The 24,970-nt window shown below is 42.6% G+C and overlaps 1 protein-coding gene and 1 long non-coding RNA gene across 2 annotated transcripts in view; one reads left to right on the top strand and one right to left on the bottom strand.

Annotated features, from left to right (window-relative positions):
* The window catches only part of LOC139614083 (uncharacterized), an 11,290-nt gene extending 6,052 nt beyond the window's left edge, over positions 1-5,238 (top strand). The window contains exon 3 of the long non-coding RNA XR_011686899.1: positions 5,146-5,238. This is a non-coding gene — a long non-coding RNA (uncharacterized lncRNA). The remainder of the gene's footprint in view (positions 1-5,145) is intronic.
* Positions 297-24,970, bottom strand: ccdc85ca (coiled-coil domain containing 85C, a). Its single transcript, XM_071471199.1, has 6 exons — positions 23,605-24,970; positions 6,815-6,894; positions 6,363-6,446; positions 5,140-5,232; positions 4,248-4,328; positions 297-3,260 (listed from the first exon to the last, which is right to left on the bottom strand). The coding sequence occupies exons 1-6, from the start codon at positions 24,290-24,292 to the stop codon at positions 3,153-3,155; spliced, it is 1,134 nt and encodes a 377-aa protein (XP_071327300.1). The 5' UTR covers positions 24,293-24,970; the 3' UTR covers positions 297-3,152.

Raw genomic sequence — 24,970 nt, 5'->3', positions numbered from 1 at the left:
GCAGCCTGTGCCCCTCCTGTCACCAGCAACATATTGATGACAAATACAACACTTAAAATCTCCTTATATCTACATTAAATATGTCTTTGGTTGTAGTTATTGTGGATAATTAATGAATCAATGATATTCTACTCATGAAATCATTTTAAGGTGGAATCAGGTAAATGTGTTAACTGTATATTAGCCTGGCAAATGTCACAAAAGCACTGAAAGCCAGTTAGATACACACAGTAAAGAACCATGAACTGTCTAATCTGTGTTTGAATTCTTCACACAGCCACTGACACCAACACAGGTTTATAAAGACAGAGTATTTCAATTTTATTTCAAAATCATCTAAAAGTGTCTTTTTCATTTTCTGATGTCATTATCATATATTGCTAAAATACATTTTCAGCATCTTATTTAAAAAATATAAAGGCATGCTACAGGAGATAAGTATTTGCAAACAGCTTCTTCCTCAGGTCTCTGAAATACTCCGTCGCAGAGGAATATTTCAGAGTCAGTCACTCAATGACAAAATGCATTTGAATGTCACCATAAGAAAATACTCAGTTATTTTTCTACCTTCTTTAAATACAACTTCATGCTTTCAACAGATAAAGGAGTCAGCAGGTTTGTGTGAAAAGGGTTTTCAACAAAGGTCAGCTTGCAAATTTATAACAACTAAACAAGTCTATAAGTCTGTGTTTTCATTTTCTCTGCTTGAAAATGAAACAACTTAATAATGATTATCTTCAATATAATTATATACGCAACACTTAATTTATGAATATCTCAATGACTCCCAAATGATTTGTAATACATGACTGTATAGTACACTGGAACATGTAAAGCTTGGCTGGGATATTTCAGGCTGACAAGTGTTTGGTAAACTGAGGTAATGGCAGTGAAGACAAGCATGTGGAGTTTACCACTGCAGGGCTCAAGGACAACGAATCACAGGCCAAGCAGAGAGATTTTACTGAGTCAGTGTGCAGCGATCATGATTAGAGCTGTTTACTCCTGACACTCGCTACCCAGATACAGGCTACATGTAGGGAACTGCACACTCCATGTTTTCCATAAATATCATTTCATTTCATACATTGTATATTTGTACTTTAGACCTTGGCTCACACTACATCAATATCCTGCTCTTGTTAAAAGTAATCAAACGTTTAGCCTGTCACAGATTCCACGCTAACGAGCTCATCAGAAACGAGGAAGCTACAGTCGCTTCCATTAGTGGCTCCTCTGAGGTTGGCTGGTTGTTCTTACGGGACAGTGAAACCCTCACTTTGAAGAAACACTGCTTTTCCTATTTTTCCTGTGTCAAGCTAATTTAAGAATGGCTGTGGCAGGAATGCAGTTATGGGAACTGTAGCATTCATTCACCTGAAGCTGTCTTATTTACACACTGAAATCTGAGTGTTTAAAACGTTTAGAAACAGAAAATTGTCATTTTAAAGGCAGTTGGTGGTGAAGGTACTTTACAGTAACACAGGTTGCATTGGTGGCTAGCTTACTAGCTAACAAGATACAACATGTAAATAAAACAGTTTTATGATGGAGGCTATGTCTCTGCTTCCATTTTTCCCAAGAAGTGAAACCACTTTCAGAGGAGAGAAACTATGTGACATCTGCTCTGATACTGATCAGCTCTCAGTACAAATAGAAAGCTTGTGCTAGCCAGCTCCACTGAACACACAGCATGCATGTATACTGGACCCCCACAGCAAAGAGCTACTGGTCCTCATGACATAATGGAAACACAAGCAGCTCATTTGCACAGTTGGTGCATCGTTTAGGTGTGTATCTGCTAACTCTGTGAGATGGGACTTACACAACGTTTGATGCCGCACTGATTCTAGTTTTGAAAACCACTTTGTGTCAGTTAAAATCAGTTTGAACCAAAACTGCTTTAATGTGACACTGACTACTGCCGACGAAACTAAAACAAGAATAGTTTTCTGAGTTTTGAAGCTGTAACTGAGGGAAAGTAAAGTGTCATCCTGAATGCTCAAAAGTATGAGCATTTTATGTTCTCATGTACACACAGTGTGTGACCTTCCTCATTTTTACAGCTTCATTTGTAGGAGTTTTATTTAGTGGTCTAATGGTGACCGCGTATAGTTAAGCACAGAGTGAAGAGACAGCAGTGTTAATGCATGAACATGTTCTTGTACTGTTTCAGTGTAAGCATTCAAAGAGGAAGTTAAAGGGACTTTTGTTCATTTTTTGTTCATAAGATAATTTGCTTGTGGCAGTCGTCTGTCAACAAGCTCGTCAACTTGAAGTTTGTGACTCGAATCTCAGACCAATTATATGCTTCTTGGCTTTGATGAAGTGAATTCATCAATTCCTAATGTGCATTCACACTGTAAACAACACCATCAATAAGTCATATCCAATAATGTTCAGGAAATGGCAATGTTGAATGAAAGGACATATCAAAGCAGAGAAAACCGCATCAAGGGTTTAAATACATGGCTTCTTTTCTTTATGCAGACTCAAACAGAGGCTCCTGCAGAGCCGATCGCTTGCTGTGAATGCGTGGTTACTGGAGTGCCACCCTTCCAGGCTGATGTGTTGCCATGTGGTCACCAGGTGGCAGCCACCACAACTGAATGATGAAAACAATGCAGAATTGGCTGAGGCTACAGTTCCTCTCATGGCCACTTTAAACTTTGGCCACAGTGAAGTCAGTTTGGAAAACCTCCAACATCTCTCTTCAAATACAAAGTCAGTTGTTTTGCATGACTCTCAGTGTTTTCTTTCATGCGTCTAGGTGAGACTTATTGAACCGTTAAGGAAACATTAAGGCTTGAAGTCAAAGTTTCTGGTTGTTTACTTGATTGACAGATGTCTCAGCCAATCACACTCAGCCATGTGTTGGAGCGCCAACCGTCCTTATTCCTCACGTTTTGATTTTCCGCCTCCAAGATGGTAGCAAACCCAAGCCCAGCCTTTATAGTCCATGTCTGAGACCCAGATCCTGGGTCAGATTGTTTTTGTCTTTGTGACAGCCATGGTCTACTTTGTACAGCTATTATGACTCAGTATAGTTCAGATTGAGGAGACTGTAATTCATCAGCCAAGAGAGAGAACACTGGGCTAAAAACCTTCCAGTCCAAACTGGGATTGTAGGTCTGCTGGGACCATTGCTGGCTTCATTTGGTGATTGACAACTCGGAGGGCCCTTTGAACTGGTTTCCTGAGAGCTGCTGTCGGATGGATGGCTTGGAGCCAGCAGCATCACCCAGCTTTCTCCAAACCACCTGAGAGGAAGAAACAATACTGTGTCAGACAGAAACAGTCATGGTATATGATTATCAGTCATGGTATATGACTGTCGAAATGTTTACATCCTCTAAAACTTTGTCCAATTTGAAGTTTAATTTCCTCTTTCACACAGTGTGATGCCTTAAGTAATAGGAATGGTTAATGATTCAAGAGAAACCCTCAACTACACCATAACTGACCTCTGGCACTCATGAGCAAAAACACAACTGTGGGCCCATTGAAAACTGAGATATCTCAGTCAAAACCAGCATTTCAACAATTCAGAGACGGTCGAACGTTTATCTAAACCATGCTGAGTCCCCATGTTTGAAACATCTGAGGTCGTGACTTTAATGTACCTGTAAGATTGTGTGTTAGGCACATTCCTGTACAGGCAGAAATAAAATAAGAAAGTACAGAGTCAGGAGGTGTCAAAGATGGAGGACAACATCTGGACATCACTGCCTCTTCACAGTACTGATGTTGTGTTTGTACGCAGGAAACTGACCTCTGAGAATATGAAGTATCTGTAGTCTGCTCACAGCGGCAGGAATCATATGAGCCTCTCTACATTAGGAGCATGTCTAACTATGTGGGTTAATTATCCATCATGGTGACTGGAGTTAATAATTATTCTGTACACAGACAGATAACCTGTAGCACAGATATCCCAACTTCATGCAGTCAGGTCTTTTGGAATAAAGCAGCTGTCCTCTGGATGAGTCCTCAGCTCCGTTACAGCTGTTGGCCATTTTATTTTTATTGTAAAACTGTTTCTTCTCGTCTGACAAAGGTATTATTACAGAGAACTTTCAGATTAGCTGCTTTAAAGCAATGGCTCACAGTATTTGTAGCATTGGCCTTACTGTGTAGACACGTTTCCATATACTGAACGGAACAGCAGATGATACGAATGAGACCAAGCTTTAATGCACCACACGCGTCATGAAACCTCCAGGGCTACGTTTCATACTGAAACCTACATTGCACATCTCTCTGACGATGGCCTTCTCCTTCTCACTGAGGTCTTCATCATATTCCTGTGACCTCTGGACCTCCAGCACCTACACACACACAGAGAGAGAGAGAGAGAGAGAGAGAGGAGGGGCACAGGCTGCTTTAAATAAGCTTTATTTATTAGCCACTAGAGGGCAGCAAACGTCCTTAATCCACCTGGTTAAATGGATCTGATGCTGCCTGGAATAGCTCTCCCACTTTTACCTGCTTGGTTTGCTTTTGTTGTCCAAGCTTTTGAGCAGTGAAAATGTCCTTATCTCAGAAATGAACATGTGTCTTTAACTGGTGGACTGGCTCAGAGGAAGGAGCATCAGTCTACCTCCTAATCCTTCCTGAAGTAAATGTACTTGTACTGGAGTATTTTCCCTTTGCTGTGTCGGTACTTTTCCTCCAGTAAAGTATCTGAGTATCTTCTTCCAGTGCTGACTTCCTCTGGTCAGAAGGATGAAACCAGGCAAAGAAGCATGGCAGCATGTACTGTCAACAGAGGGCACCAGTGTCCTTATTGTCAATGTCTGGCTAAGCTGTGCAACCAATCAGTGCTGTAGATCTACTTTACTTCAGTATAATTTTGAGATATTGTACTTTCCTGTAATATTTTAACATATTAAGTACTTTTATTGTGACACCTGAAGTACATTTTCCTGATGATCCTTTGTCACTAGTGAGTAGTTTGGCAGCACTCCACTCCTTACAGTTGCATAATAATAAAGATTAAATGGGATAAAATAGTACTAAGATTTGGTAGTTTTTAGGTGAAAGTACTTCAGTACTTTCTTTTGGTGAAGGATCTGAATACTTACTGCTAGCTTCAGTATATTTCATTAACCTGCTCATACATGTGGGTTTGTGGTCTACCTTCAGTGTGTGGACTGCCGCCTCTGGTTTCTGCCCCAGGGGGATGAAGAGCCCTGCAGGGGAGGGATCACCGCCGTGGGTCTGAGCAGCACCCTGGAGAGGCAGGAGGCAGACTGCTGTTATCACTAAGTACAGAGACAGACATACTGCAGCAACAACCAGCAACACACAGAATAAAAGAATGACTCTGTAGAAGACAGGAAGAGGAAGTGAGAGGAAGCAGCAGCACTGCTGAGGCAGGTACAGGATGTTCCCATGGCGACAGAAGGTGCAGTAGACCTGCTGTGTTTGCAGTAAAGCAGGGAAGGATCAATCAGCTGGTCAGACAGGATGTCTGCTGCGGGCAGAGATTTGAATCAGCAGTGTCTGTTCAAAATCTCATTCAATCATCTCATCATCATCATCGTCCAGTGTGGCCACTGCTGTGTGTGATATTATTATCATTAATAATAGAACATATTTATCTCACACCTGATCAGAGAATATTGGACCATGAATTCAAAAGGACTGCTGTGACACATATACTCATTGACCAATTTATTATGTGCATCCAGATAAATCTAATGCGGTATAATACAGCAGACCTGTCACACATGAATTATAATGTTCAGTTTTACTGAACCTGTCTGAATGTTATGTGAATAGTCATTGTGGAGGCTGTGGTTTGTGGCGCTGTTGAACTGTGCTGAGTTATACTGAGAGGTGTTCCTAATATCTTGTCAACCTTAATTTTTATAAATGGGATGGACAAAATATTCGGAACACCTCTCACTATCACACTTCTTGATTCTGTTGTTATTGAAGATGCGATTGCCTGTTTTTCTTGCACTGTGAAGGCTTTTTAATAAATAACTCAAATACACCTCAACAATCTTCATATTCACTGTTTGCTTGAGCGGAGTCTTGTAATTTCAGTTGGGACATGTATTGACTCATAAAAGCAGATGAAAGCAATAATGAATGTAATCTCATCTGATTTGATTGTTATTGTTTTGCAGTAGATGTGATTCAAATTAAGCCTTGAACAGCCTGAAAACAACCGAAGTGAATGAAACTGAGAGATGGAGAGAGCAGAGGGACGGGGGCCAACAGGACCAGATATATGAGCTTTTAATATTTTGAGCTTAAGCTCTTATTGCTTGCATGTTATTGGTATGAGTCAGTCTCACAGACACACACAAACACACACATGCGTATTGCTGTCAGTGTTATAGTATACATACATGCATGTTGTCTTGGGAGAGCTGAGTTTCTGAATGATAAAGAGACAAACCCTTCCTCAGTGTCTTCACATCCCCTCCATTCGACTGAGAGACAGACAGACAGACACACACACACACACACAGAAAGAGAGAGAGAGATGATTTTAATGATGATGATTTTACATCCACAGAAATCATCCTGGATTTGATGAAGGAGGCAGTGGTGGGACTTGATACCACTACAGGGAAATCAAACAGTTCCTGCGTGTTACCTAAAGTGGACTTTTTCTAAAACTAGATTTAAACGTTTGATGTGTTTCAGTCAGGAAGCTGTTTTATCATGGACAAAAAACTTGATGTTTTTGTCAGACTCTGAATGCTTTCTAAAGCCTCTTCTAGAGGCCTGCAGCCAGGATAGGGCAAGCACACTGATGTGGTTTGTGGTGTTTAAAGTGAAGACAGCCTCTAGTTACCTGTGACAGCAGGTGCTTGTTTTCATCCTCCAGCATCCGCACCTTGTTCTCCAGCTGTCTGATGTAGCTGGCTGATGCATCTGAGCGAGAAACAACAAAAGAAAAAAAGTCACATCTGATGACATCTTGACTGAGCCAATGTCAATACAACTTAAGCCATTTTTATAGTAAATAATATTAAGGAAAGTAGAGTATTCAGAGAGACAGACAGACAGCAAGCAGTTAAAGTGTTGTGCACATTCACACACAGCCAGAGCCCAAAAGCTGATCCTTATAGTGTGTAGCATTTACCAAATTGTACTGAACGTGCAGCTGAGGATTATGGGAGAGTCACTGGTTTTGCGGGTGTTAAATTGGAAAAGAAGTTGACCTGATGATGCTGGTAGATGCTGGTAGATGAAAGGATCACCAAAGTTTTTAAGATTCATCCTCTGGCTGTAAAGAAGGACTGCACCGAATTTCATGGAAACCTAACCAATATTTTTTTAGATACTTCAGTGTGGATCAAGGTGCTGGAGCCACAACACTAACAGGGATGAAAATGTAAGGCAAGGATGGAATATACTGTACTTGTACAAAAGCATATACTATTTGACTTTAAGTTAAACCCAGACCTCAACCTAATCTTAGTAGAAAAAAATACTTAAAATGAAAGAAAGTGCTTCTAAACCTCTGTGTTTGTAAAGTGACGTCTGCAGCAGTGGAACCAGAACCAGAACGGACAGAGAGAAGAGATCTGCATCGTGAGATCTCACAAGAGTGTGTTGTCAGAATGTTCAGAGGATCTGTGGCTTGTGAAAAATGGATCCAATATTTATTTTGGTGGCTATGGGGCAAAAGAATCGGTCCCAATCTGTGATCACGTTCACTTCTCCCAGTGGAATGAACAGACGCTGGTCTCCTGAAGGGGAGACTAATGAGGGAAACCCACATGACACAGTTACAGGACGTAATTGTAAGTGTGCCATCTCCTTTCTCAACTGTCTCTGGCGTGAGTGTAGTGTCTGTCATAAAAGACACAACGCATGGGTGTGTGTGTGTATGTGCGTGCACAGGTTTTAGTAAAAAGAGACAACAGATGAGATGAGGCATGTCACATGTTCAACACAGGTTCATCATTTCAGATGTTGTCCTCAGGCCTTGCTCTCTCTTTGGGTTACTAAACTATTACTAAACCAACACTGGTGATCCTGGAGAACCAGCTGGTTACCAACTGGCTCTGTTAACAAAAGGCTTTTGAGCTACAAGTGGAAGGGGCAGGTTGTTAAGTGCTGGTTGTTCAGTATTGAGATAAAATGCTGTAAAGTGATTAAATGTCAACATTTGTTTTTCAGTTGCTGATATGTTTCCACTTGTTATTAATAATAATAATAATAATAATCACCCCAGCCCTCCACACACACACACACACACACACACACACACACACACACACACACACACACACACACACTCAACCTCTCCACACTTGGTCTCTCCTGTGAGTGAGGATTTCGTCCTTGTGAGTGGACACAAAGAAAAAGTGAAGCAGGCAGAGAGGAGAGGTGTGTGTTATGGCAGTAAGCCTCTTTGCTTCCTGCGACCTCTGCTCTAATCCAGTTCTGTGCAGCAGGATTATCCCTTACTGTTCACACACTGTACACACACAGACTACGCTGATCTGACAGCAGCCCTGCCTCCTAGAAATGACATTTCATACACAACTGAACTGCAACAGCAAATGCATTCCAGTCAGCTCAGCTGTTAGTGACAAGGATAATGTTCTGATGAGAGCTTGTGACCCCTGCACCTTCATTTTCATAACATGATTGATATAAAAGTTAAAATGATCCTAAGACTGGTTGGGTATTGGGTACTCAATAACTTGAGTGTTATCTGGGAGGCCTGCAGCCGGAAGTCAGATTTGAATCTGATCTTTGTTTTGATGATTAAATGAGAGGGTGGTTCAGTCTTGTTTCCTCCATTTCCCTTTTACCAATTTGCTGACCTTGAGAAAGATTAACTATAAACACAAACAAATAAGTACAATACACTCAAAACACACTGGTGTTAAAGCACAACACGCTCCACAGAGCCCCAGAGTCTCAGGTCCTCAAACATAAGGACTCGAGGACACTTACTGACATTCTCCAGCCCCTTACACTAACCTCAACCATCACAACCCCAACCTACACCTAACCTTAACCTAAACCTGATTCTAAACTGAACCCCAAAACCAAGTCAGTATGACTGAACTTAGACAATGAATGGAGCTGCTAAAGCAGAGAAAACCTCGATCCACACCTATCTACTGAACAGTTATTCTGAGACTGTGCTCCTGTAAGAAACAGCCCGTCAGTCGTCTGTGCAGCAGCTGTTTATGACCCATAGTTAGGTTTTATTGCTAGGTGACCTCTAGTGGTCGTAGTAATTACGACGGCAGCAAGGCAGGAAGTCAGGTGACATGGTATAAAGAGCAGCTGAGTCCATGTCAGGAAGAGGTCGGGGTGGATGGGTGGACCCAAAGAATACGGGATAGTACTGGAGTACACAGAGTATGGCAAGACTGCTCACTTTTTACTTCAAATGATAATATGCAAACACAACAGTCGTGGCAAACATGCAGCAATTTCGTCATCTTACTTTCAGCAAAGTATTTTGATGTTGCTGCAGAGTACGGCGGACACACACTTCTCATTCAGTTGATAAAAACGTTCTTTCTTCTTTTTTCAACCCTGTCTTCTAGAAATGACCTTCCTTCCTGTGTATGCCCACTTCAGCATCTTCCACTTCCGAGCGGTAGATAAACGTGGCTCTTCCTACACCTGACAAAACCTCACCAGGCAACATCATGGCAAAACAAATCATTAGTAGATAACAGCAATGTCTGGGAGTAAAGGTTGCCTCTGCGTCACTTCCCTTATTCAAATAAATGACAAGGGCTGCATTTTTACACGCTGACCAAAGGTCTGTGTGAGCACGGCCTCAGGCAGTTTTGCATTCAGACACTAGAGTCTGTCAGAAAGAGGGAGTGATGAAACAGGCGTTACAACAGGAGGGGATACTTGATACCTGATTATCGCCAGGTACCAGCTGTTACACTGGGGGCTCAAAACATTTGACCTATAGCAAGGAGCAGTATGATTATCATCAGGTCTGTTGGTGGAAATGTGTATTCTTCATTAATGAAGTGATATGTCTGTGTTTATGATGCATTATTATCAAAAGCTAAATTATGATGACAGCACGGAGCTGTTTGACAGGTGACTTATCACTGCACTGTCAATTTGTCCATGCTAAGACTCCGGAGATGGAAACAGTCAGAACAGAGCTGGTGTCTGGTTAATAGGACTTGATCTTCTGAACTCAACCACACAGAGACGACCACCATCAGCCGGCCATAAGATAAAGACCGGACACTGTGGTAAAAGACACTGGAACAGACAGTGCTGAGCTCAGGACAAATCTCCCTCTCTCTCTCTCTCTCTCTCTCTCACACACACACAGTGCTGACAAAAGAAAGGCAGAGGACAGTGGACATGCTTGAATTACGGTCAGTCAGCGCACGTCCAGCACAGCCCCTGACTCTCTGTGTCGTTCTGTCTACAACAGAGGAGAGAATTCAATCAAATCAATTTGGCTTATCAAGGCCTCATTTTATCTTCTGGACTGAACTGACACATAGAGAGCTAATCATTCTTCAGCAGTATTCACTCTCACAGCTGGACAGAAGAGGAGAAAATCACTGTTTTAAGCCTGTTTCTCTATGATTTCATGAATAATTGGTACAACTGCACATAAAGAGAACAACAGCAATATAAAAGAAAGGATTCACGAGTAACTGCCAAAACCCCACATAAGTATCAATATACTGTGGTCAACTATCATTAGGCATCCATCCATTCTACTCGCAGGGGCAGCAGCCTACGCAGGGCTGACCTGACGCCCGTTCCCCCGGCCACTTCCTCCAGCTCCTTACCTCTAGAATGAGAGTGAGCTGCTAGACTGGTAAAGTGGATCCGTCTCCTCCAAGCGAGCCACTTTGGTTGGTAAGTGTGTGTTTTTCAAACTTATTCAGCAGGCCTGCACAGCAGCTAGCAGCTAGTTAGCATGGCTGCTGTACTTAAACCCTTTTTCACATGGGATCGGGAGGCACAGCAGAAAGATGTAATGGACCACCAAAAGTTGTGAAAGACTTTATATATACAGTATATATATATATACATATATATATATATATATATATATATATATATATATATATATATATATATATATATAAATATATGGACATATGTATTTAGAGTGTTGAAAACATTAACTTCTAAGTATACCAACCTGAAAAATGTCTTTATCATACAACAAGATTAGGTACAAACCCAGTGCATGGCTGGACTGTGTACAGGAGGGAACCATGGGCTTAGGGCCAAATCATTTTGAAAGAGCTACGGCCAATGGGGAGAGTCCAGTGCTCGGCCGGCCAGTGATATAACTTCATCACTCAGTCACGTGGCATTCAGCTAACAAATAGTATAACTTGATCACTTAACTCGATCACTCATGCAGTCACGGACACTGGCTTTATATATGACCCCACTGTTGCCATCCTGCCAACAACAAAAATTGTGACTAGTAACTGAAGCACTGACGAGACAAAGCAGAAGCTCACATCTGACCCCGGTCAGCACTGCAGCTGATTCTGGCACGGTTCAAATGAAGTCTGTTATCTGAGGCTCTGCAGAGCAGCAGGGGACAAGCCTAACAATGTGGCCTGACGCAAGCCTAACCCGACATCATCAGGTTGTATTTTAACCTAATCAAACCATGTAACCATGATAACAAGTCTTATAAAACCTGGGGGAAACAATGCCAAGTCAACTGTCAACAGCAGCCAGTGGATCTACAGGATGCAAAGTCTGAGCTTTTTTTTTTTTTATGTCTGCTTAACTGGGTCAGTGTCAGCACATGGCAGGCACACACAAGCTCAGCACCTGAGGTCAGCTTCTTACTGAATGTATTTGCAGCTGTGTTGTGTTTTTTTTTGTCTGTGTCACTGTTTAAAAGACATTTCAGGACATTAACATAATCACATCACTTTCTCTTTCACACTCTGTCTTTAGCTTCTGTCAGCCCATCCCTGCCCTTGATCCTTTCTCTTTCAGTATCAGTCATGGAGTCATGCAGAGCTTTCCTGTCACATAGAGAAGGTGTGATGGATGACTTGGCAGAGATGACGTCATCTCCGCATCTGGTTTTATTGGAGTAACTAATGTCTCTGTTCTGGAGCTGGGCTGAAACGCTGTCTGTGGGACTGGTAACATAATGCTTTACCAGCTGTACCAGGCCCCAGGGACACTTCCTCTGCCGTGTATGTGGATATTAAGAAGCCTCTGAAGTTGTCTGTATGGGGGATAGTAAAATATGTGGTTCAATAAAATCTTAGCAGGAGGTGAAAAAGTATTAGATGAGGGTCATGAGGGCACAGCAGACCTGAGATCAGTTTGGCTAGAGGGCAGGTTTCTATGTTTTTGTGTTCCCTTTGAACTTTGACCAAATAGGAGTGTTTACCTTTGGTGGGTTAGCCACATAGAATAACCATTTATATTATGTTGACTAATTAGTGACGGAGGCTCTTTAAACAGCGTGAGCAGTGCTTTCAATGCTTCAGATGTCTGGATATAAAAGACATTCAAAACAAGAACGCGTTGCAAAATACCTGATGTATCAACCACATACTTGTGCTGTGCAGTCTGGATGAAACAGAGCCATGACCATGGATTGATTCTGAGACAAAGGCCCTCTGGACACAGACATACAAAAGCCCCCCCAACCCTCAGAGCAAAACACCCAGACTGAGAGAGGCACACAAAGCAAATCTTGAGCCTCTCCAGGTGACGCTCTGCAGGTGAAGCAGAACTACCAGAGACTGCAGCTGAATTTCAGCATTTAGTTTAATGCTAATGAAGAGAGGCTGGCCGCCGTCCGAAGCTTCTTGCCACACTGCACAAGTGCTAAATGCTAAATAACAGAGCACAGCATAACAAATACTGTGCTAGTTTTGGTCGACAGATCCTCAGTATTAAAAGAGTCTGATCAGGACCAGGAGCAAAGAACACAACCAGGTCATCCCTACATTTCACTGAGCTCTTCATCTTCGCATCACTTCGGCCTACAGGCAGCCAGGGGGGCCCCTGGGTCTGTGCCCAGCGGGCTGCTTCACTGATCTATCCATGGCCATGAAATCACTAAAAGGAAGTCAGGTGGGTAAAAAACTTAAGCAGGAAGTGGGGAAGGAAAACTGCGACATTAAAACTGTCTGTTGTACATAGAGCACTTCCAGCTTCCTGGACCAGCCACACTCACTGTAGGTGTGCACACACTCACAGGTTTCTGTGTGGCTTTTCAGGAGCGTTCATAAACACATGGCTGGCTTGTTTACAACCAGTCTGACTGCTAGTGTTTCTTTTAGCTGGACCTCGTAGCATTGTTACCACATTCCAAGATCTCAGCAATTTCTTTGGAGGGCAGATTATTATCAGAACTGACAGAAACAGCGGGTGGGGCTCCAACAAAAACAGGCTGGAATGAAGTAGGTCCATCCTTTAAAAGTTGGGGTCTGCAATCAGAAGCTTTTCGGTCTAAAAGCCTTTCAAAAAGCAATTCTGCAATTTGAATACAAGCTGAGATTTAGTCCATTATGTTTACACCAACTCCAAGACTGTCATAAATATCTTTGTGACAGCTTCATTCTCTCTATTCTTTCTGTCTATGTGCATTCTACTCCAAATATAATGTGTACAAAACAAATATTTATGAGCCCAGACTATAGCTGAAAGAACATCTACAGGCCCCCATGTGGTCTGACCTCACAATCCAGGGGACCTTTGACCTGACTAGTCCCACATTTTTACCAGCCTGAGGGGGGGACAGGCTGGACCAGCAGCCTGACAAACACAATGACGTGACTGGACGGCAGAGACAGAGAGTTGTTTGGGTTGTTGTGATGCCCCCATTCTGCACAGCCAGTCTCTGAAGACCCCACAGCCCATTGTCAGGCACACAATGCTGTCAGACAGATGGCCAGGGCACAGTGAGCACGCACACAGATACAAACACACACACTTGCTCTGTCTAGGATGAGACCAGCTCCCTGTGGAGGGATATTTGGTGGATGTACACACAACCACCTAACCACCTACAACAAAAGAAAATAACCCACCATCACATGGCTTGATGTTGAGAATGAAGGACCCAAACTGACATTTAACGTCTATTGTTCTGCTGTGTCTACATCACATTCAGCAGCTTTTTTTTTTGTGTGTGCTGACTGAAGCTCGAAGATAAGACACAACATGACATTAGAGTGAGCAAGGAGGATCAAGAGATTGCATTAGATTAAATGAAGAGACCAACAAGTGGTTCAACAGGTGCAAAGTCTGAGTCTGCAGGAATTTGAAAGTCAGCCTCAATGAAATAAGACAGCAACTAATCTCTATTAGGACTAGTTAGTCCTAAGGCTACACAATGTCAAGTAATAATGAAAATCACAATTTCAATGATGAGGGGATGATGTTGTCCTCAAAATTCTGTTTAACTAAAAGTAAAGAATTTAAAAGGACTCCATTTACTATCATAAATAACAAAAAAGCAGCAAACCCTCAGATTTAAAAGTTGTTGACAGATTTGATTCTACATTCAGGGCTGTAAAATTGGATTAATAGTTTTTATTTCTTAATGCAATCTGTTGTGACAATTGTCTAGGATACCAACTTGAAGACTGTCATTATTAGACAATATTGATCAGACTAAAATGTGCGCTTTGGAATAAATTGTGAACCAATTTGTTGAACAACGCTAAATTAATCGGCAATAATTCTGATACACGCAGCTGTTTTTAGAGCACAGTCTGAAAGCTAATGTAGGCAGTCACTCCAGTCTTTCTTTCCACTGGTGAAGTTGTTATCATCACTCCCCATTCCCTGCTGTCCTGAGCTGGTTGTTTTCTTTTTGGGGAGAGACGAGGTCAGAGCCCAGATGCCATATTTTCCAGTCACATACAGTATTAACCCATTCCTCCTGAGCTGGACAACTAACAAACAAAATATTCTTTTTAATTTACCGTCTGTGCTTGCAGCCCTGTTTCAGCTCCTCTCAGCAGCTATTAATCATCTGAAGCTTGATGTAAGCAGTGTGTCCTACAGGGATTGCATTTCATTTTGAGGGTGTTTTATGTTGTTGTGCTCAGTCCGTGTATGTAACAGTGCCAGCATTTCTGTGGTCACCACAATTCTGTGTCATTTCATATAATAAAAAAACTAAACTAAACCACGAGAGAGTGAACAGGCTCAGCTTTGGTTTGAATACAGAGTGTGTGATGAGGAAATCTCTCAATTCTCTTTACTGCTGTGCTGTGAGAAAAGCACAGGAAACTGAGTGAGCTGGTCATACAGCACACCTGGCAGCAACAGAGAAACTGAGAAATACACACACACACACACACACACACTCACACCCTCTGGATAACTTAAACATTCCAGGCCCTAAGTATTTGGGCAGTTACACATTTTTTGTCCTCCAGGCTCTGATCTTTCCAAAAAAATCATATCACCATCTTTTTGACACACAGTCATGATAAATGCACTGTTGAGAACATCCAGTCTGTGGACTTATCCATTTACACAATTTAAAACACAATATTGCAATCATTGAACGGCACCATATAGAACGTGACGCCTCATGGGGCTTTCATACAGAACGCTCGCCACTCTTCATGTGTATCTACCCAGTGATGTCTGAACCCCTAAACTTTGGATAGTATGTGTTGGGCTGCGACTCCCACACAGTCTTTCTATGTTGGTGGAAACCTACTCATATTCAAAAGATGAGACTTGGCACTTTACATCGTATCAAATATTTTATTTCAGATCAACTGTGCTGAAGCTCAGAGCCTGAAGAACAAAAATGTGTAACTGTCCAAATACTTCTGGCCTGGGTTGTATCTGTGAAAACCATGGACTGTATAATGCAAACACCCATCCCAGCAGGTGACGCGGGCTCTTAATGGACAAAACAGTGCACTATTATTGTTTCCTCAACATGCCTTTTCCCACACTGCTTTCAGTCCTTTATGTGTGCTGGAATGTGGGAATTCCTGACCAGGCGGCTTTTTTCCTGTGATGTCAGGCCAGGACTCATTGTTACAACAGAACTGAACTCACTCTCTTCAGATTTTACTGGGATGTGTGCTGCTCTGCTGCTTTGGAATATTTTCAGATGAAAACAAATCACAGCAGCAGGAGAGGTTTTATTTATAACTTAATGGGCGTCAAATGATTCAAGAAAGGCCTCACACTGTTTCTGATACTGATTCTAATCACTGTAATACAATGGATCAAATGACTCAGCGCTTTGGCAGCATTGTCAAGCCAGACGATTTATTATTTTTATGCTCAGTGTCAAGTGCCAAACCATTACATTTATGGCTCATTTAAAATGAAGCCGGAGGCATACTGGATGCGTTGCGGAACATCTTAGTTTTCACTTCAGCGTCCATGTTAATGGATTAGATAGGACACACACACGTGAGATGCAGTTCTCTTGCATGATCTAGAAGTTTGGCGTCTCACCTATTTTTACACGTGACCAAGCAAAAATAGAGAAAAGAGCTGTTGCCAGTCATTTTGACACCGTACCAGCAATATTACACAAAACGGAAACCTTCCACTATAGCCTCTATGTCTAGGCTGAATCTGAGCATGACACAGATATGAAAAAGGCATGAAATTGTCACCATGACAATGCAACAATAACACAAAGGCCTGCTGTTTGTACACTACTATGGGTCATATCCAAGGGTAAAGACCTATGTGGTCGTTTCTGTTGGAGGATTTGTTGAAAGAGATGCTGTAAGAAACCGGGGACAAATCACTGTTTTCTGTAAACATGCAGAACTCTCCAATGTCCCAGGAGAGGATAAACTGTATATAATAACTTGACTGCAGAAGAAATGAATGATATATTTTTTAAAAAGTGTAAGTGCCTAATTTTTAAAATCTTCGTAACAAAGCTTAATAAAATAATATGACAAAGAGCAAGATCCATAGTGAAAAGACTGAGCCCTGGCTGAGTTACCTCCGAGCAGGCACATGTACAGCTGTAAACCCACAGTGCTGTCAGAGCAAAGACACCCTGCATTCAGCAAACTCAGTTTAGTTTTTGCTGAACTGAGGACTGTGGACTTTGTGCACCATCTTGTAGTGAGGACCCACTAAAAGCAAACAGCTCTCTATTGTCTTGTGTGGAAAAACAACCCACAATTTTCCCTGAAAGTTTATTTGACTTTTTATGGAGCAGCAAATGATGAGACAACAATGATCCTCCAGTCCAGAGACATAAATCCACCACAACTTAAGCCAAACATGTCCGCCTGTGCACTGTGCGTGTGAGAGAGAAAATACAAGAGTTCTTCATGAGTATTATAGTACAATTGCTTGGTTTGACACACTCAGCCAGTGCACGTACACGTCCACTGACTCAGCCCTTTGCTGTGCTTCTCCATCAGCAGACAGTGGATGACAGTCTATAGAAACAGCCTTATTCTCCCATGGTGTTTTCAAACCTTTTCATAGCTGCACACACACAAAGCCCTTCCCATGCTGCCTCATTATCATCACAACACATCCTCTCTCTCTCCATCGCACGCTGTAAATCCACCACATGCACACACACACACACACACACACACACACACACACACACACACACACACACACACACACTAGCACAAATACAGCCTGGCTGTTGTTCCCAAACAGGGAGAAGAGAAGGGTCATTCAACCTTTCATTCACCTCGTCTGAAAAACCACCGACAACAAACACACGCAGCTTCACACATATGAACCGATTCCCAACAATATAAATACATCAGCTGTGGGCTCATTAGTTGCTGTATGTACGGAGCGTCGTTTGGTTTGCAAAGGCTGAGGACAAAACTTGTTCATCATGATGAACCACGTGGAACAGTTTAAACTAGAGTCATCACTCTAAAGAAAAAACCAAGTTGCTTCTACCTAACTTGAGTCATTAGGATGAAATTTATTTTCCTATAAACCAGCAGCACATTTTTCAGTTCTCCCACACCTTCTCTTCCACCATACAACTGCAGTTAACGGTCCCCTCCCTGGTCAATGAGCAACTTATGGATAGCCCCAATTACAGGATCCTTCAGGAGTTAACAGCAGCAATGCTGCGTAGGAGGAAAGATAACATTGGCTTTGATGAGCTGCAGGAGCAGGTAAAGACATGTCACCTCAGAACAGTATACATTTAGCAGAATAACACCTTAACATGTCCTCCAGTGTAAACATTTGGACAAACTCCCTGACAGATACCTAGATACCAGGTACCCGACAGATTCTAATGTCGGCTTTTTATTTTAGCATAGTTGAGCAAGTTCTCATAAACCACCATGCAAGGAAGTCAAAGGGTAAAGGTCAGTCAGTGGGTGAGGGAAGATACAATGAGAGAACATTAACTAGCCATAAGCATGTGCACACTCCTGTCTACATATTCAAATGTAGTGCTGCCAGGATTAAGTTTTTATCACCATGAGGATATGTTGTTAATTAACATATCCAACAAGCTGCAAATGTTGATATGGATACATCAGCAAAATGTTCAATATCCACTTTTGCACAACAATATCTGCTCATATCAACTGAAGCATGATTTGAATGAAGTTGTTGGGCTGGGGAAACAATGTGTTTTTTGTACAGAAAAAGTCTGAAAAGATATGAAGCACAAGATATGGTGCTCACTATCACAAACTGTGATATTTTGCTAATGCTAACCCCGGCTCAAACCTGACCACATGCAGGACTCCTACAAAAATGCAGATTTCCTTCACTCAAGAAACCAGCCTGTGAACATAGTCCAGGCAGTGATTACACTCCCCATCACTGTGCATTAGTATTAGATCAAAATCATTTCTAGGACGGTCAAAGTCATCGCCAAAAAAAGGTCGGTTCCAGAATCGGATGAACGAAGAATGAATGGAGACACTGAGGCTGACATCAACTGAAACAGGGCATCTGCTTCCAGGTTGTTCCAGAGTGTTATGTGCTGCATTGACCTTTGTTACTGTTTCATGTTACTAACACCCCCCTGCAAAAAATGCATGACTAACTAAAGGACGTCATGGCAGATTACCATTATAGGGTCATCTGACCTGATGGGTTCTACAGAGTAAATTCACTGCTGTGTTCTCCTTCTTCCTGTGTTTTCACTAATCTATAGGCATCAAAGTGCAACCTAACACCTGGAAACCACTGCTGCTGCCCTGCTTCATCATTCGAAAGATGTACAGAGACATTTGAGCAACTATCAGAATACAAATATGAAACCATATGGTCACTAGTTTGGGGTCAGTGACTATTAATCATCCATGCTGAAATCGGCCTTTTTGTTTTGAAGGAAAACTACAATCACTGAACATCAGCATTCGCTTTATTATTGCAAGTTTCCTATGAGGGCTTTGCAGATGCTGCTTAGTATAGTCTCAGGATAGATACCATTTCAAACAAGACAACGCATGGAGATGAGTGACAGGTGATGGGGTTAAACCAGGTGGGACCAACAACAAACCGAAGTGTGTAAAGGCATCTTGTGGTTTAATGTAAGAGCTGCAACAAATGTGTTTTGTGTCTCCTCAGCAGATTTCCACAGCTTTTAACACTCCAAAACATCTTCCTTCTCCTCAAACTGATCCGGAATCAGTTTGAGATGCATCTGATGAATGTGAGATCTGTGTCACAGTGAATCTGTGTCACAGTGAACTACCACTGCAACTGTCTGTACAGCTGTGGCAGCCTGCGTGTGTTGCTCTATTTACACCATATTATTTAAGAAACTGCACCACCTGATCTGCACTCCTATTAACCTGGGGAACCCACAATAGAATAGAATATAATAGAATAGAATAGAATAGACAGGTTTGAAAAGGTATAACCATCATTGATGGAACAGGGGTAGTCATATTCTGTCTTTTGGTAAATGGTGCATCCTAGAATTCCCATGATGCAGAAGACATACAACAGTTTCCACAGGTGATTCCTGCTCCTTATAAAGAGTAAAGTGTCTCAGTGGAGACTGCAGACATCCACCCTCCTCACAGCTGAACAACTGATATCATCACATCATATTCACATTCAGCTAAGTGTCGGTTGGTTTCAGCTCTTCATCTGTTTGCTCCTCTCCTCTCTGCTAAAATCCTGATTTTATATCCCTCATGTCGTCTGAAAAAAATCACCCAACACATAAGTTAAAGACAATAACTGAGCTGGGATCTCAGCTATATTTACATGTAAAATTATCATTCAGAGAGAAAGTTAGAAGCAACACAAAATCTTTCTTATTTTGTCTCTCACACAGTGCATAGCCTCTTTTTGGGTAACAAACTACATTTGATTAATAAAAACAAAAAAAAACCCTGATGTCTTGATCTACTTTAATAAGGTAATTCACCTGGTTGAAATACCTGAAGGGCCCTGCTTGCATATTTGAGAAGTATTTATCTTATCTATTAGCAGCAATTCATATTTTCTAAAAAGAGGAGTGGATGGACGTTGGACCTGCACCTCCCTCTATACTGCACTAACTGAATGTCTGGCTCTTTGAATGTGACTCTGGGAAGACAGCTTAACGCAGAGTTGCAGAGTTGAGTGCAGCCACCATGGAGATGAGACTCAGATAATGTTCTGCTGACCAGAGCATCCAGACATTCCCATTCCCAGAGCACTCACACTGTCATCTGGGTTCTGTCCTGCTTCCCACACCTGTACAGGCCTTATAGCTGCTTAACATATATTTTAGACTTTTTTGTTGTTTTTTTTTTCTTTTTTTTTTGTTCCTCTTATCATCTTTACAAACTTTGTAACCCCTTACTGTGCAAAGTTTTTGAAGATACCAAATATGATTTACACTCAGAAACAAACACAGCAATCAGTTGTTGTGATTCAAAAACTCACAGTATGTCACAGTATCAGAAACAACCATATACCAACACTAACAACAACCCTAGGTGGAACGGTGGCTATATTGTGCATCTTCTGACCTGAACTCTGCCTCACAGTGGAGGTGAAGACACAAGCAAAGACTGACAACATTCAGAGAGAGCAGAGTTCACTCCACAGCAGAGCTCAGAGGAGCCACCAGATGACATTTTACAAACATTCCCAGTGCTCTTCCTGTCAGTGTATCTGAGGTCAAGCCTTTCTTACTGTCAAACAGCTCCAACAGCTGAGTGTTAAACCATCTTAAACTGTTTCTGAAATATGCTGGGAAACATTGTGAAACTCACGTTGTTGTGTATAAATCTGTCTGTTCAGAGCTAAGTCTGTTTCTCAAGGTCAGCTAGCCCAGACCCTGCCCATGACAGCTAGTCCCCCAACCAGCTCGCACTTAAGGTTGTCAAACGGTGATGGATAAAAGAAGCATTGCTGACTGCTGGTTTGAAGTGGGAAAGTCCTGTGTTCTGTGGATCTATCCGTCCACACAGACCTCTGTCTCGACCATGAACATGGTTTCCAGCCTCCTGCTTGTGAGGAGCTGCGAGTGCAGCGTTGCTGCACATCATTATGATGACCCTGCAAATCTAAAAATAATACGATGTCTCTATCTGCTGGGTGAAAGGTTTTCATTTTTATGTCCACAGACCTGCAGGAAACTGAGACGTGGGAGAGAGCTTGTGTTTTCCCTTGTAAATAAGGATAATGAGTTAGTTAGGTTTTTAGACTTTCGCTTTTTCTGATGAGTCAGTCAGCTGGTTTTGGCTTTAGGTAGCCAAGCCTGTTAAACAAGTATGTTTACCAGTGGCACAAGAGTCTTGCCAAGCTCTTTATCTCTGCATGAAACATAAACTGAGCCCAGCCAGTGTGTCAGAGACAGGAGTTAGCGTGCAGCTAACTGACACCTCAGCTGTGCTTTCAACCACATGACCTGTTGACGCCACTCAGTATCACACTGCTGGAGTGACTGAGGTGCTAAATCCTCATTAGATCTGACTTCATCCGAGCTGAGGTAATTAGGCCGGGGCCATCTGTGCCGAGCCGAGCCGGGTCAGACAGAGTGTCACTGAGTCTGAGAGTGAGCAAACAGCAAGGTAACAATAATGCACCACCTGAGTCTTGGATAAGGAGATGTATGTTCACTAAACTGTACTGGATTATATAATGTTTTCTCATGATCTTTCATTATTATCAGGTTTGTATAATTATGTTAAAAGGGCCATTAAAAAACTCTCTATAAATGGATTCTGGTCTCAATTTGATGGGGTCGTCATGGTTTTTACTATGAGGTCAGGAGGTTATGGGTTCACTGGACCATGTCCAGTCAAGTGCTGCTTCTTATCCCAAAATGCACTGGGAATGCACTGGGCTGGTAGGCAGTAATAGATACGTTAGAAGTCTAGCGCAGGCAACTGTTCCTATGTTTTATATTAACCAACGTGTGAATATGGTATTTCATCAGGCCTTCTCCTGACATGAGCTGAGAATGAATGCAAACGATATAAGTGTTACCATGACGTGAACCGGTAATCACCACCTTTCATATTCATATATCCTCATCAATCAAAAAAAGGATGAACATATTGGGCAACATCATAACAGCTGTTTGACATGTATACCCCAACTCAGTGTCCACCCACTAGCCTTTTCCACATGGCCTACACAAACAAGAAGTCCTTGAAGAGCTATCACCTTCTGAGTTCACATTTCAACAGGTCCCTCTCTTGATAACTGAGCAAACATCTGTTTATAAAGACTTTCCAATTTAAAGTCTGGAAAAAAAAATGATGCTTACTTTTATTTCCGAGGACAAGAACTGACCTTCATAATGATTCATTTTTTTCTAATTCTTTTTTAATAAATAATTTTATTTATCCATAAATAAATAAAATGATACAATTTGCTGATTGTCACATTTTTGTTTCTAAAATTTACAATCTAACTTCAAACGAAGCCTTTGGCAGAATTTTTAGGGTAACCCCCTTCATTTAACATGACATCTTCCAAAACTCAACATTTAAACTGTGCTTAAAACATCAAAGCATCAGCTAAACACAAACACATTATAAACAAGGCTTCACATTAATGGGAAACAGCACTGCTGCTGCTGCTCCTTTTCCTCTTTGACTCCCTCCACTTTCACCGAGATCATCTATCCTCTTCTTAGTCCCTCGCCCATCATCTCTTCTTCACTCTGCAAGTATTTCTGCCTCCTCATCAGCATTAGCACCAGGACATAGACACAACACTGTCTCTCAGCTGCACTGTTTTTTTTTGCAAACACATTTTGACAGTTTCATTGAAAAAATTGTTTTCCCTGTTTTTTGAGTGATGGGGTTGATGTATTACACCAACAAATGATCTGAAAGAAAATCCAAACTCAAAAGCATGAGTTTATCTTCTTGCACAGCAGAAATACATAAGTGTGAGGGGGTGGGACAAGAAACGTATGGACACAGAAATCGTGTTTTTTAGATTAACAAAAACTTCCCATGAAGAGGTTTGTCAAGCTCACATGAAAACGATATTATCAGTTTTATACAGCCTAGTTTTTGTCTAAATGTTGGGGACACAAACGGAACAGTTTCCATGGAATGACTCAACACCAGAGGCCCAAAGCTGTTTTAACCCTGAGAGCTTCTAATGCCAAGTTTCCAACACAACTTCTCCGCCGCGGATTTCATGTAGCTACGCAGATATTGAGTGAGAGGCTACAGTCTGATCCTGATCTGCATCATGGTCACTCACCACTGAGCCCAGTGCCTCTCTGGAAGTGGTCCGCGGACAGGTCATCCAGGGACCTCCTCAGAGATGCCATCTTTCCTTCTGGTGCTTTCTGTAAGTGGTTGCTGTTTTGGTGGTCAGGACTACCGACGCTCCCGGTACTGGATGTGCTACTACCATCCCCGACGTCCCGAACCGACACTGAGCCGTTCAGGTTGCTCAGGCTGCTGGACTGGCTGTCTATGGAGCTCCGGGAGCCGGCTCCGCTCCTCTCCTCATCCAGCATGAGGACGATCTCCTTCAGCTCCGTGTTCTCCGTCCGCAGCGCTTCCTGACTGGCCTCCAGCTCCTTCAGCTTCTGCTGGTACAGTCCCACGTCTTTCCACAGGACGCTGGCCGTGTAGCGGCCGAACCGTTGCCACTCGCGGGACACCTTCTTCCCCTTCTGCCGGTCGTCGTCCAGGAAGCAGCACAGCTCTCGGAGCTCCTGGTTGTCGTCCTGCAGTTTCTGGTTCACCTCTTTCAGACTCCGGATTTCGTGGAGGTGGACCTGCAGTCTCCGGTTCACGTCCTTCATCATGTTTCCGTGCTCCAGCATCAGGTCCATGTTGCGGCTCTCCAGCCTCCTCAGCCTCCGGATCAGATCCTCCTTCCCCAGCATCAGCAGCTCCTCGTCGGACAGCTGTCTGACATCCGCCCCGTGGCCGTCCATGTCCCCAGCTGTCTAATGTTACTCTAATAAACCGGGGGTCTTCTCACAGCTATAGGACAGCTAAGTTAGGCTATTATGAAAGCCAGATCCATGATAGATTACACGCCGGGTTGCGGAGACAGACCCGAAGCCTACACGGGCCCCGCTGGCCCCAATCAGACAGCGCTGCTAAAATCCACCGGCAGAGCGGAGCCTGTAATACAAGGCAGAAAAATCCGTCTTTAACAGGAACCGTGCAGGTTCGTGGTGGGGGCGCGATGAGACACTGTCTGAAGCCGGAGCCGGTTGGTCCTCCGAGTGAGGCAGCCTGGAAGGAGACGCAGAGAGAGAGTGAGAGAGAGAGAGAGAGTCAGCTTATCCCACAGTGCAGAGAGTAGGCTACCACAGTGTCCTCTACAGGCGGCAACACAGACCTGTAGAGTCTGTACAAGCAGAACCCTGGAACGAAGCAGGTTTGTTGTGGTGTATCAGGGGCCCAGTATGAGCCTGGGGGAGGTCGGAGCCTGACTGGTTTCAGCAGGTCAGGGCAGTCTGCAGTCCTCCTCAGTCACAACCACACTTGCCTCTGAGCGGCTGTACAGCTGTGGCCTACCCTATCCTACTGTAACATAACACGTTCTTTCTCGGTAATTGCAACAGAATACAATTACATTTATTTTGTAATTTTATTATGTTTTC

Source organism: Trachinotus anak, unplaced genomic scaffold, assembly GCF_046630095.1.
Source record: "Trachinotus anak isolate AG129_WGS33_773 ecotype Australia unplaced genomic scaffold, CSIRO_AGI_Tana_v1 ptg000033l, whole genome shotgun sequence".
Classification (NCBI taxonomy): domain Eukaryota; kingdom Metazoa; phylum Chordata; class Actinopteri; order Carangiformes; family Carangidae; genus Trachinotus; species Trachinotus anak.
This window is presented reverse-complemented; position numbering and strand designations above follow the sequence as displayed.

Bases quoted from the DNA above. Each gene is read 5' to 3' on its own strand.
- ccdc85ca (XM_071471199.1), bottom strand. From the start codon at position 24,292: ATGGACGGCCACGGGGCGGATGTCAGACAGCTGTCCGACGAGGAGCTG. The intron at 6,447-6,814 runs GTAACTAGAGGC...TCTGTCTCTCAG, and splicing joins ACAAGCACCTGCTGTCACAG to TCGAATGGAGGGGATGTGAA. The intron at 5,233-6,362 runs GTATGTATACTA...CTGCCTCTCCAG, and splicing joins TCTCCCAAGACAACATGCAT to GGTGCTGCTCAGACCCACGG.